At 31.1% G+C, this 15447-nt stretch overlaps 1 protein-coding gene across 1 annotated transcript; it reads left to right on the top strand.

Moving 5' to 3' along the window:
• Positions 1 to 880: 880 nt before the first annotated feature.
• Positions 881 to 6712, top strand: LOC113857333 (serine carboxypeptidase-like 7; the record flags this gene model as incomplete). The annotated part of the gene is made up of 14 exons (XM_027489120.1): positions 881 to 930; positions 3068 to 3142; positions 3323 to 3468; positions 3787 to 3863; positions 4256 to 4378; positions 4505 to 4607; positions 4710 to 4747; positions 4846 to 4947; positions 5185 to 5271; positions 5699 to 5770; positions 5864 to 5994; positions 6100 to 6213; positions 6353 to 6407; positions 6629 to 6712. Coding segments are annotated over 14 exons (1257 nt in total), but the record flags the coding sequence as incomplete, so codon positions are not given.
• Between the last annotated feature and the right edge of the window lie 8735 nt (positions 6713 to 15447).

The following is a 15447-nucleotide window of genomic DNA, read 5'->3' as shown; positions in this document are numbered from 1 at the left end:
AAACTCAATTTTAAGCAATTTCAAACAAATCAAAACCTTTTCTTATACAAAAAATCCATTTTCACCCTATAGTTTCAATGGAACTTTATAGATTTAATGTGCATAATAAAACAGCTTGATTCTTTCAAAATCAATACACATATAAATAAAGTCTAGGGTTTGAGCATAGCTCCCCTTACCTTGAAATGAAGTTTTAAAGAAAGATTAATGAAGTTTAATGTCCTAGAATTGATATTTTCTAAATATCATAAGATACCTTTCAGAAATATGAAACGGAGAGAAATCAACTGTGAATATGGAGTTAAACTAAAAGAAATTTACTTATAATTGCTTAGAACTAAACTTACAACCTTAGATTCGAAGAATGATTTATTCGGAGAGGTTTAATTTGAGAGAAATAAGTGAGAGTTAAGAGAGTTTGGGGTGAGAACGTGAATGGAGGTGAAAAATGAAGTTTTCATGTTGGAAACCTCTTAAATACCGCTCAGCCTCATGATGCTCTCGTTACAGCAAAAAGATCAAACGAAGTTTTTCCTCTATTTTTTTGATATTTTTGCTCCAACAAAAATTCTTGCTGCAGCGGTGGTTAGGGTAGTCTTATCCACTTCTCGTTGCAGTAAAAATCTCTCAATATAGCTTAAATAAGGAAATGACTTTTTGACATGCTTTTAGGGTAAGATGATGGTCAGAGGAAAACATGGTTGTTTTTAGTCAAAATGAAAGAAAGTTCTTGATAAATTTTCATAAAAGATGATGGCCAAAGGAATCTGGCTTTCAGCTGAAAAATAAACATTTATGTATTACAGTTTAATATCAATTTGAGTAATTTACTTTAATATTTTATTGCTTTTCTTTATTGTTTTGTTCAAATATTCTTCTTTTACTCTTTTCTATTTTATGTTATGCCTTTCTTCTAATGTTAATATTTTCATTATAAAAACATATTATAAAAAACTCATAAAGAAGATTTAAAATTTAATCTCATATTGTTTTTTATTTATTTGTTTACTTGAAAATTTTACTGCAACAGTGATATAAGTGATGAGGTATATATCTCGCAAGAGATTGACCGACTTACTAGCACATCTATCAAAGACATGGTAATTTTCTTATCAATGCAAACAATTATAAGTTAATTATTAAAATTAAAAAGTTAATATAAAAGAGATAGTACATATTTAAAAACACGTTGGCATATTCAAAATCACGTTGAATAAAAAGCAGTAAGATAAAAATATGCAAAACTAAGCATCAACAATGTCGATATCTCCGAGGCCAATAAAGCGACCTCTGTTTTAGGCTCCAATTTTTGCCTTCTAATTACTAATAATATTTTTGAAAATAAAAAATTATAATTATTTGATAAATAATATTAGTTTACTAAGATTAATTAATATATTTTTATTAAATATAAGTATCTCATTCTATAATTTAATTCATTTAAAACGATTATATGTTATTATTGAAGTTTTTCAAAGATGAATTGATAACATTTTATTAAAAAAAATATATATATCAATAAAAAGAATAACAATGCATTCAAATAAATATTAAAAAGTTTACTTAAGTATTTGTTTATTTAATTTTTATCATATGAGGTCATATGGAATAAATTTAATAGAAAAATAATTAAAATAATCTAATATTTTTTATAAACCATAATGAAAATATTATTAAAATAAGCTAACAAAAGTAAGCTACTTTCGTAATCTTCTCTTAAACTTTTAAATTTTCTTAAATATATTGATTTTTTATTATCTGTTAAAAAAATTTAAATAAAATTAGTTATACTTTAATAAATATTTTATATCCTAAAAATATTCATAAAATATATTTAAAATAAAATTATATAATTTTAATAAAATTATATTTTTAAAATATTAATATTATAATTTGTAGGTAAAGAGCTTTTGTAGGTAGATCCTTTGATGGCTATCTGAGACCTTGACATTTATTTGAGTAATGATTTCACAGTACGTTGAGATGAAATTTGATTAAGTGATTATTCAATAAATTTTTATTGTATAAGAACGTTTTTGTTTCTGTTTTAAATTATGAATAATTTATGAAAATAGTTTATACTTAAATTTAAAGCATAAATTATTATTTAAAAATTATTAAACAAGTACTTTATTAAATTGTGTATTCAAATACACTTTATATCATAAATTAGATTATAAAATTTATTAAAATAAATTTTAAAACTTATTGAAATAAATTATATGAAACTTATTTTTATAAACACTTTATACACTCTTCTCACACACTTAATTAAAAATTATTAACATTAATTTCTTAAGCGCTAGTTGAGTAAGATTTTGGTTTTTCCTAGGTCAATGTTTTAATAAAAAAACTATCCATGTATTGAACGTTGTCCCCGGTGAAGCGGAATGGAAACTGAGTAGCACATGCCTAGATTATGTTAATAAAAACCTATCATTAAAAGAAAATTGCAGTGAAAACGTTGCATTAACAAATAATAAATTATAAATCTCTCTTAAATTATTTTTCCTCGCTTATCACGTTGTAATAAAAAATGAGATAGGTAATTATAAGAAAAGTTTCACTAAAATAGCTTTTAACAAAATCCTACAAAAGTTGTATAAAATAATAGTACTTTCATTCCTACTTATCTGTTTAGAGAAAAAATTCAAATCAATGAGTATTCTTATTAATTTAATATTATTTTAAACTTTTACATGAACAAATAAATAAAATAATTTTTAATGTATAAAGAGAAATGAAGATTGTATTTTATATATATCCAAATTTGTGAGCAAAGAAAAGTTAACGTGAAAGTGCAAAAAAGACAAGATAATTAATTCATCGAGGGGAGCTGCTCAGATCTTTGAGCAATAATCGAATCTAAATTCTCATATCCAATATTTAAATATGGTATCCAAATTGACAAGGGTTTACGCCTCGTGATGTATTCATTCAAACTGTTATATATATATATATATATATATATACACCCTCGTCTAAAGTGTGTTATATGATCACACAGTGACACAATGGCTAGGGTTTCGAAGGCATGGTGCATTTTGGTTACCACACTGCATTTGTTGCACATCGCATCTTCAAACTTCATCGTCAAATCTCTACCAGGTTTTGGGCATCTTCCATTCACGTTGGAAACCGGGTGAGTCGCTTATTCATTGATCATGCTACATGGGTAAGGCTATAATCATTTATACTTTTATTTTCAAATATTATCAAATTAAAATACATTTATTTTCAATGAAGAAAACTACTAACTAATAATTAAGAAATTAAAGTGGCTAAATTTGACATACTACAACGTATGTACCCTCTAATACAGGTATGTAGGAGTGGGTGAAAGAGAAGAGGTGCAGCTATTTTATTACTTTGTTGAATCTCATAGGAGTCCCATGAATGATCCACTCCTACTTTGGCTTGTTGGGGGACCTGGTTGTTCTGGCCTTTCAGGTTTCTTATATGAAAACGGTACACATTTATGTCATAAATCCTCTGAACTTCTCTAAAATTACAAAAAATAGTATTATAAATATCAACTATTGATGGGAGTTTATACATTGATATATATAAAAAACTAAGTTTCAAAAGAAAGCAATTATCAATGGGAGTGTAGAAAAAATTAAGTTCTCATCATTTTAACCATACAAGTACTTAAAACTAAGTGCATTTTTAAATTAGCTAGAAAAATAGACTTTTTAATAATTAATTATTTTTATAATTAATTATATTGTGATAATTGATTATACAACATAATTTTTATGTTTCTTGTTTAAAAATATTTTGCAGGGCCGTTGATGTTTAATTATGACAAGGTTAATGGGACTATTCCGGAACTTCGTCTGAATCCAAACTCTTGGTCAAAGGTGTTCTTCATCTTTACCTGCTGCATATATTGAACAAATCTAATATTATTTAATTATTAATTATACTATATTAATAAATTAAAAAATAAATACTATCTTTCATTCTTGGTATCTTAAGAGTGTTTAATTTTTCATTAAATATATGCTCGTTAATAAACGCTAAGTGAATCATAAGAAAAATAAATACAAATTTAATACCGATTGAATTCAAAATGTGTGACTATTAACTGACATTTAATTTTAAAGTTAAGAAGAATGCAACTACATATAAATCATCGTTAATCATCTCAAAAACTTGAGTTATTAATAAAAAACACAGAATGGTTTTAAACTTGTTATGGTAATTAAGTATTAACCTCTCAATTTGAAAAATAACGCATGTTAAATCGCAGGTACTCAACATATTATATGTCGATGCACCAATTGGTACAGGATTTTCTTACTCAAAAACCCAACAAGGTTATTATACCAATGATAAGCAAACGGTGGAACATATCTATGATTTTCTACAAAAGGTTTACGTTATTTTAAACTATTATTTTTGCAGAAAATTCTATTTGCTATTATATTTTATGTTCTTATTTAGAATGTGATGGTTTGTAGTAATGATTGTTTTATTTGTTTCTCTACATTGTATGAAGTGGCTTGTGGATCACCCCAAATTTCAATCAAATCCAACTTATATAGGTGGTGGTTCGTATTCAGGCTTATTGGTTCCTCCCCTTGCACAAAAACTATATGAAGGTGAACATTAATTGATTTGCCATTGTTTTCACCAATAAAATTGTTTTTTTTTTTTATTGTGCTCCAAATTGTTTTATGATGAATATTTTTACTGACTTGCAGGTTATAAAGCAGGATATTTCCCACTCCTAAACTTTAAAGTATACTAAAATGCTCATGATTTATTTTGTTTGATATAACATTTTGGTTTTGACGAATATATCTTAGTCACATTTGGTCTTTGTTCGAACTTCGCTAGGGTTGTGTGCTTGCAAGTCCATCACTTGACACTTACTTGGATTTCAATGCAAGAGTTCAATTTGCTCAACAACGAAACCTAATATCGAATGAGCTATATGAGGTTATTATTCAACTCATTTACTATCATTTTTGCTAAGGGTAGTTTAGATGCTGTAGTTGTTATTATTATTATTAGTTTACACGTTGTATGAAGTGTATTGCTCAATGTTCTAATTAGATTTTGATGATGTAAGGAATGGGGGTACTTCTCATGGTCTCTTTAATTCATTTGGCTTTGTTTGCTGATATTCTTAAATGGTATCATTATGTGGATTAAGGTGCTATTTCTCTTTTACAGTCAGTGAAAGCTAATTGTAATGGGGATTACATCAATATTAATCCAAACAATACAAAATGCATGTCAGATTATGAAGTTTACTCAGAGGTGACAATCTTTTACAATTTATTTATATTTTGAACTTGATTTAACCTTCTTCTTTTTTTTGTCGTGATTTTGAACTGAATTTGAATTTGTTTATTTTCTATCCTAACAATTATTTGGGCCTGAAAAGTGTGGGCCAGTTAACAAATAATTTGACTGGAGTTTTAGGAAAGCTCTACATTGTTATTTTTTTATTAATTTAATACTTAATTATGTTGCTTAGTTAGTCCGCTACATAAGTTTTGATCAAATCTTGGACCCAAGTTGTACTGCTGGGTCTCCCAAGAATCAAAGAATTCTCTTTGGAGACATCATGACAAACCACTATTCATCATTCAAGTGTGACGTAAGTAGCAAGCCCCTATCTTTTTCTATATACATTACATATTTCTGAAAGAAATATCTATAATTTTCTCACCAATCATTGAAGAAAGACAAATATGCACTTGGTGATATGTGGGCAAATGATCCAAATGTTCGAAAGAATCTCAATGTTAGAGAGGTAACGTATATTAACTGATAATGTATACTGTACCCTTAAATATACAAATTGAATTTTGCATAACTAAGAAAATTTGTAATGTGAAATGTATAGGGAACAATAGGGGTATTCCGAAGATGTAATGTTACTGATGCATTTATTGATGCATATACAAAGAATGTTCCTAGTGTTGTTGAATATCTTCAGAATCTCACAAATACAAATCTTCGATCGTTAATTTACATGTAAGTTTCTAAAATCATTTGGTTATTTGCACATTACATAATCAAAATAAATTTATTCTAAGGGTATGGTTAAGCAACTTAAAGGTTTTTTTTTCCTTTTGTTAGCGGCGATCTTGATATGGACGTACCATATCTTAGTACACATTCTATAATAAAGTCTCAAAATATGAAGTTGAGTAGCAGTTGGCGTGCATGGTTCATCGGTGGGGAAGTGGCAGGGTTAGTTAGATGCATATGTTTACTTAATTTCATGAAATTTATTATTTGATTTTTTTATTATTATGAGAAGGTTTGAGTTCATACATTTTAATTAACTTAAAATTATCTTTCTTTTTTTTGTTTTTTCTTCTTCTCATAGGTATACCGAGGAATACGAAAGGAACGAATATCACCTGACATATGTAACTGTTAAGGCAAGTAAAACTATAAATTTTGCAATACGGTGATGATTAATTTGTAATTATTATTATTATTATTAAATAAAGTACATGAACATCCTTTCACTTTATTTTTTTAACGATAATTGTTTGAATTTTCTTTCAAAACAATTTACCAAAATAATAAATAAATACAAGTGTATATATATGAAATGACTAATGTTATCAAAATTGAACGCATTTACCTATGCTTACAGGGAGGGAGCCACGTAGTTCAATACCAGAAGCCTAGAGAGGCTTATGAGATGATTAGTAGATGGTTTTCATATTATGATATTTAAACTTTGGTTTCTTCGTGTACTTTGGGATTCTATTTTATTTTATTTTGTATGCTTCCACAGAATGTTTCCCGTTAATAATCCTTCAATTTATCACATTAAGAATTAAAATAAATGAGCTTGTATGGGAACTTGATAATAATTCAACGTATGATATTAAATTTGTTATTACTCGATGATTGATTTACAAATAGAGAAGTTCTTCGTGCCCCTTACAAAAGAATTTTTCGATCTCAAGAATGCTATTAAGAGGTATATTGACTTACTAAAAAGAAAAGTGACCAGCAATTCTAAAAAGTCAATCGTTTATTCAAGTAAAACATAAAATACGTTTTTTTCGCTTTTTAAAAACGAATTTTTAATGATAAAATATAATTCAAATTTGTATTACATTTTTAAAAATAAAAAACTGCTTTTAAAAAGTGAAACAAATATACCCTTACTATATACTTCATAATTTTATTGAATTATGTATTTTTTTTCCCCCTAAAAAAGATTAGCCCACTTATGTGCATAAATGTAAATATAATAATTGAATCAAATAACCAATAAAATTAATAAGGATAACATGCCAATACAAATATGTTTCAAGACTAACGTGTTCAAATAAGAATTACATCTTTTTGTTAACTGTAATCATGGTTATTCGTAGTGTAATTAATAATTTTTTTTATAGGTAAAACATATATTATTAAAAAATTCAAGAGAAATTCAAAACTTATATACACAGAGAAAAAACCTAATAGTTACTCAGAAAAATAAAAAGCAAAAACATACTTATACAAAGTTAAGACAGATGCAATTTCGTGGGTTCAAATATCAATCAGCTAACAAAATAACTTCACCTTTATTAACAAGTAATAGCTATTTTCAAGACCTGAGAATTGTCACGACCTCCTTTTTATAAGAAACCAAGAACATTATTTCTACACCACTTACTTATTTGAGATAAATAAATAACAGAGAATATAAGTATAAAATTCACTTTTCATTCAAAATAAACAAAGTTCTTTTTGCAAATATCCAACAAAATAACATAATATTACATTTAATTCATAATACTTAAATACACAAAAGTTTTACTACATAACTCTCTCTATATAAGATCTCAAATCTTCTTGTATTAACATACCAAATCGTTTTAAATATCGTTTAATAGTTAAAGTAAGCTCCTCTTAAACAACGATTTACACCAGATCTACCGAATATTACTTGTTTTAAAGCAAGATCCATCGAAGATTTAGCTTTACAACGAAGTTTCTTCTAAGATATTATCAATTATCTATAAGAAAGAGAATAAGAGAAATAAATAGTAAATCTAACTTCAAACTTATAGAAACTTACTTCAAATCCTTCATAAAGACGTAGAATCTCAGATCTGGCAAGAAATCTAAGTTTAGGAAGGTTATATTTAGCCTTGGATCTCTCTAGAACTTTTGAGAAGTGCGAAGAAGTGAAAATTATGTAAAGACCCCTTATTTATAGGAAAAATTTCAAAAAAAAAAATTGACACTGTTCACACCAGAGTTACTGTTCATGCTAGAAAATATTATTCATACCGCCTTGTTGTTCATGCCGAAATTACTATTTACTTTTTTTTTCTTTTCTTCTTTTTTTTAAAAAAAAATCCATCTAAATCTATTCCAATACCAAATAATCCTTCAATTAACATTTAACAAATATAAAATATTATTAATTAGTCAATAATAAATTACAGGCTTGACAATTCTCTCCCTGAAAATAAATTTTCATCCTCGAAAATTTCATCCCTCAGAGAAAAGATGGAGGTACAACTTCCTCATTTTCTCCTCTAATTCCCAAGTAGTTTCTCTAGTAACTAGGTCCCAAACAACCTTCACAAGCCGAATAGACTATCCTCTAAGTTCCTTAGTGTCCTCAATACGAACAACTGGAACTTCAACAAATAAATCATCTCATATCTCCAGAATATCTGGCTCAATTACATGAGACAGATCAGGAATATACTTCTTCAGCTATGATACATGAAAAACGTTATGTAACCCTGCCAACTGAGGTAGTAAAGCTAGCTCATAAGCTACTAGTCCCAACGATGCAATATCTAATACAACCCAATGAACTTAGGAGTCAGCTTCTTTGCCTTTAATGCTCGTCCCACACCTGTAGTACATGACACTCTCAAGAATACATGATCTCCAACTTTAAACTCTAAGGGCCTCCTGCGACAGTCAGCATAAGACTTCTGACGACTTAAGTAGCTCTCAGCTTTTCTCTAATAAGTTCAACTTTCTCCTTAGTTTCCTACAGCATTTCAGTCCCAACCATCAAATGTACTCCATCTTAAAACTAACAGATAGAAGTTCTACACCTTCTGTCATACAGAGCCTCAAATGGTGTCATGTCTATACTCGAATAGTAGCTATTATTATAAGTGAATTCTACCAAAGGAAGCATATCCTCCTAATTACCCCTATACTCCACCATACAAGTCCGCAACAAGTCTTTTAAGGTCTGACTAGTACGCTCAAATTGACCATCTGTCTGCGAATGATATGCAAAACTCAACCTCAACTACGTGCACATAGCTTCCTAGAAACTCTGCTAAAACTGAGAAGTGAATCGAAGATCTCTATCAGAGATAATACTAGAAGGTACTCCATGCAACCTGACAATTTCTTTGATGTACAATTCTGTTAATTTCTCCAAACTATAGGTCATATTGATTGGCAAGAAATGCGCACTCTTGGTCAGCCTATCAACTATGACCCACACAACATCATGATTCTTAATTGTTCTAGGTAGATGGGACACAAATTCATAGTCACATAGTCCCAGTTCCACTCTAAAATTTTCATCGTTTGCAACTCTCCTAGAGGACTCTGGTGCTCTACCTTTGCCTTCTGACAAGTCAAACAAGCTTTAACAAACTCAGTTATCTCTCGCTTCATGCCTGGCTACCAAAACATCTGCTTCAAATCTTGATGCATCTTGGTAACACCAGGATGAATGTTAAGACTACCCTTATGACCTTTTTCTAGAATTGCTCTCTTTAATTTAGCATCTCTAAGAACACAAACTCAACCTTGGCATTTGAGAATACCATCAGCACCTCTACTAAAACCCTTTGTCTTATCTATCCTCAAGAAAAATACAGTTCGACATAACATAGGATCCCATAGTTGAATACCTGAACCACATTTCTACTTAATGCATCAGCCACCACATTAACTTTTCTTGGATAGTATTGGAGTTGAAAATCATAATCATTAAGAAATTCTATCCAATGCCTCTGCCTCATATTTAACTCTCGCTGATCAAACAAAAACTTCAGACTCTTGTGATCACTATACACATGAAACTGAGCTCTATAAAGATAGTGCTATCACACTTTCAGAGCAAAGACTGCAGCAGCTAACTCAAGGTTATGGGTCGGGTAATTTCACTCATGAGTTCGCAACTGGCGAGATGCATAAGCTACCATCCTCTTATCTTGCATTAACATACACCCTAATCCCTGATGTGAAGCATCACAATACACCTCAAATGGCCAGCTAGTATCAAGAAGAATCAACATCGGCGAGGAAGTTAATCTCTACTTCAACCCATTAAAGTTTTGCTCACATTCCTCAGTGCACACAAAAGGTTGATTACAGCAAGCTAACCGTGTCAATGGTACAACTATCTTCACAAATCCTTTTATAAGTCTCCGGTAGTAACCTGTTATGCCTAAAAAACTATGAATCTCTGTGTTTGTCTTTGGCCTTTCCCACTGCAACACTGCTTTAACTTTGAATGGATCAACTGCAATTCCCTTAGCTGAAATAACATAGCCAAGGAATTTCACTTTCTCTAGCCAAAACTCACACTGAGAAAATTTAGCATACAATTATTTGTCCTTCAAAATACCTAATACTGTCCTTAAATGCTCTGCATATTTCTCTGGCGAACTAGAATAAATCAAGATATCATCAATGAAGACTACTACAAACCGATCTATAATAGGTCTAAAGATCCGGTTCATGTAGTCCATAAACACTACTAGAGCATTAGTGACTCCAAAAGGCATCACTGTTTACTCGTAATGACCATATATAATACAGAATGCTATCTTTGGGATATCTTCATCCTTTATTTGGATCTGATGGTACCTAGACTTCAAATCAATCTTAGAGAATACTTTAGCACCTCTTAACTGGTCCATCAAATCATCAATCCATGTTAACGGGTACTTATTCTTGATTGTCAACTTATTTAGCTTATGAAAATGACATATAACCTAGAACTCCCGTCCTTTTTTTCCACCAAGAAAATTGGTGCTCCCCAAGGTGACACTCAGCTTAATCATTTGCTTTTGCGTTAGATCCTCAATCTACTCCTTAAGCTCCATTAACTCTTTCGACACTATTCTATAATGTGCTCAAACACTGGCTCAGCTCCAGGAATCAAGTCTATAACAAACTCCACCACTTTATGTGAAAGTATTCCAAGAATATCCTCTGGGAAGATCTCAAGGAATTTTTATACTACTGGTATTGACTGCAAACTCTGCTCATTCTCTACATTCATAATGGCCAAAAGAACATAACAAGAGACCCTTTCACTCAAGGATGCTTCTACTTGACGAGTAGAAGTCAACTCAACATAACCCTGCTACTCAGAAAAAATTAGACACCTCTGCCCATAATCAATTAGTACACGATTGGCAGTCAGTCAATCCATCCCTAGGAATACATTCAGTTTTGATATCGGGATACAAATAAGATTTATTTTATACCTTCATCCCTCAACTACTATGGGACACCTAACACAAACTGTCAAAGTTTTGATCGAATTCAGAGTAGGTGTCGATAATACTAATTTACATCCTAGATCGCTTATCGACAACCTTAAGTTTCTCACACAAATATCTTTAGTCCACTGCTTGGCCGCATCCAACCCATCAACTCTAGTAAACTGAGGAGAATCGTTCTTCCTGAACTCAAACAATCTTTGATATTCAGGAGGAGGTACGATTGAGGCAGTGGCTGCTGCTGCCTGTGTTGTAATAGCAGCTTGATTTGCAGTCTGTTGCTATTGTAACATTTCTAGACTTTGCCTCATTATGGCTATCATAACCTCTATGGTGTGCACCATTTTGTTCACATCAATAGGAGGAGGGTTTGCAGCAGACCTCCTTAGTCTAGCCATCTTAATAAAACTAGCTTAGATTACTAACATTCAATACATTCAGCTATACCACCACATAGCTATAATCATATATTCAGCTTATAGTGATATATTTATATTAAGTATATCATAGCAATATAATCAATTTAGCACTTAGCATAACATCATATCAACATTCTCAGCATTCACACAACATAACAAACACACTTATCTCAACAATCATTTATAACTTAGCTTAACAACCTATTATTCATGCAGCATGACTCGCCTATAGCTCACCTAAGTATCATATATCAAAATTTTCTGCATTTGTCATGTCTGAGAACCGAGGTGATCAAGCTCATTCACTCACAACCTGATGATTAGAAATTATGATATGAGATTCACAACTAAGACTCACATGCCTAATATGCACAACTGACATCTAACAACTTCACCTCGTAGGTTTACCTAAACCTGGCTCTGATACCACTAAAATGTCACAACCCCTTTCTATAAGGAACAAGGAACATTATTTCTACACCACTTACTTATATGAGATAAATAAATAACAGAGAATATAAGTATAAAATTCGCTTTTCATTCAAAATAAACAAAGTTATTTACAGCAAATATCCAACAAAATAACATAATATTACATTTAATTCATAATACTTAAATATACAAAAGTTTTACTACATAACTCCCTTTATATAAGATCTCAAATCTTCTTGTTGTAACATACCAACAAAATAACATAATATTACATTTACTTCATAATACTTAAATACACAAAAGTTTTACTACATAACTCCCTCTATATAATGTAACATCCTATATTTTGATTTAAATAAAATGAGGTTTGTTAAAGTATAATTGGAATAGATTTGGATAGAAATTATTAAAAAAAAAAAAAAAAAGTGAACAGTAAAACCGCCTATGAACAGTGTCGATGAACAGTAAACTGCCTATGAACAGTGAAACCGCCTTTGTACAGTGACGATGACGTCACATCCGCGTACAGTACGCGTACAATCCGTGTACAGTACATGTGCACAGTGTTTCCGCTTCGAAAATTTTCTATAAAAAGGGGGTTGCAGACGAAATTTTCATTTCTTCACTCCTATCCAAGGTTCTCAAAGGTTCTAAGGTCATATCTCGCCATTTTCTCCCATACTAAACCTCCTAAACTTAGATTTTTCTTCAGATCTGTGATTCTACGTTCGATCTAAAGGATTACAAGTAAGTTTTTTCTAAGTTTGAAGTTAGATTTACCGTTCGTTTCTCTTCTTCTTCTTCTTCTTATAGATGTTCATGATGTTCTTAGGAAAACCTCCATTCTAGAGTTAAACCTTCGGTTAAATCCTTGTAAAAGCTCTGTTTTGAGGTAAGGGGGGCTCTACTTTATCATTTTGTTATGTTTATTACTTGTATTCTCATAGATCTTGTCATGTATGTGATTATATGTGGAATAATCCTTGCTTTATGAAAAATAATTGGTGAATAGTGAGAACAATTGGTTGTTTATGTGATTTATGATGAATACATGGTGAAAATGTGATATTATGTCCAAATAAGGCATGATAAGGTATATTGAGGATGGTTGATATGATTATATGATTTTGTGATATGAAATATACAAAGAGATGGATGTTTTATGTTTGAATATATTGTGTTTCATGTAAAAATGATGTGTATTGTTAATATGCCATGGTTTGATGTATATGATGAAAAGTATGTGGAAATATGATGAAAAATATGTGTGAACATGAGAAATGGCATATGTGAACATGTGAATATACTCGAAAGAGTATGAGATGGAAAAAGATATGATGTAAATAGTTACAGAGATACACTGGGGGAGTGGAAGATGGAGACGATATGAGATATCTTGGGGAAATGTAGGGTGGTGAGTGACATTCGGGATTGTGGACGGAATATTGTGTTCGAATGCACCACATGGCCACACACTCATTTCTCGACTTGACTCCTGACCATTACCTTTGCTAAGGGGCTGTCTATTGCATGCGTTGTATCCGTATTGCATTGGGCCATCCGGCGACTATTTACATGAATGTGTAAGACCCCGAGATAGAGGCATCGGATAACTGTGGCCACAGGGCGCGGTAAGCGTGGATAAAAGTAAAAGAAATTGTAAATCTGTGTAATGTAATGCGCGTTGAGATGAGAATGTGCTTTATATAACCTTGTGATATGTAATGCCATGATGTTTTCTTTAAATCGTGATAAGATGTGTTTTGTGAAGAATGTATATGTTATGTATGAGTGGTAGGGTAGAGACTCACCCTTACACAACATTTTTTAGGAAACCAGGTTGAATAGTACCAGGCTCACAGTGCATGGATGGATGAGAACTGCTATAGGACTTAGTTATTTTGAGTTATGTAATAAATATTTTTAGTTCCATAGCATTCTTTTGAAACAGTTGTAAAACTACTATTCCTCTTTATTGCTGATGAAAACTTTAGAATCTTTGTTTTCCTAAAGTACTTATGAATTAATGAAATTTTACTCTATGAACTTTATATCATTTCAATGTCTTTTCCTTATTAGAAAGTTTTGAAGGAAAATTTACTTTATCATATTAATTTTTATGAAAATTTATCATATATTGAGGAAAGAAATATAAGGTGTTACAATTTTGGTATCAGAGCAGTTCATCCAGACCAGACTGGGGTATGGGACTAACATGTCTGTGTTGTGCAATAGATATACTAGAATATGAAATGATTATTTGCTAATATGACTTGTTAGATGTGAATTACATGAACTAGATCTATCTATGATAGAATTAATAAGTGATTTGAGTTTATTGCAAGATTAGAGCTATGGCTGGTAGAGGTAGACCTGCTGGTGCTACAAATGAACTCTTGGAGCGCATGACCCAAGTCTTAGAGACTTTGGCACATAACCAGGAGGCTGAACCAGCCGAGTATAGAGGACTTTCTTCTTTTACTAGGCATAACCCTCCAAAATTTGAGGGAAAGTTTGATCCTGAGGGAGCTCAGAGATGGATAGTAGATGTGGAGAAGATTTTCCATGCCATGGGATGTAGAGAGGAGCATAAGGTAACTTATGCTACTTATATGTTGAGTGGAGAAGCTGAGGACTGGTGGAGATTTGCTAGTCAAACTCTACTGCAAGAAGATGGTTATATTCGTTGGGAGACAATTAAGGCAACTTTCTTGGGAAATTATTTCCCTAGAGATTTAAAGAAACAGAAGGCTAGGGAGTTCCTTGAGTTGAAACAAGGAAACATGTCTATAGGTGAATATGCTGCTAAATTTCATGAATTGATGAAATACTGGCCTCACTATCAACATAATGATGGAGAGGAAGATCTATGTGCTCAATTTGAACATGGGCTTAGGCCAGATATTCGAGCTGCTGTTAGTGTATTCCAGCTGACAGATTTACCCACTCTAGTGAGTAAATGCAGAATATTTGAAGCCAATACTAAGGGTAAGACAGTGGATACCAGAATCGGTGGTCCTGTGAGGCAAGACCAAAGGCCTTCAAGATTTTCTAGAGGACCTTACTCTAGTCCAAATCAGTCTCAAGTGAAGGGAACTGTATCTCAAGAAGATAGTAGT

Source organism: Abrus precatorius, unplaced genomic scaffold (genome assembly GCF_003935025.1).
Source record: "Abrus precatorius isolate BTA unplaced genomic scaffold, Abrus_2018 Scaffold1, whole genome shotgun sequence".
Classification (NCBI taxonomy): Eukaryota; Viridiplantae; Streptophyta; class Magnoliopsida; order Fabales; family Fabaceae; genus Abrus; species Abrus precatorius.
This window is presented reverse-complemented; position numbering and strand designations above follow the sequence as displayed.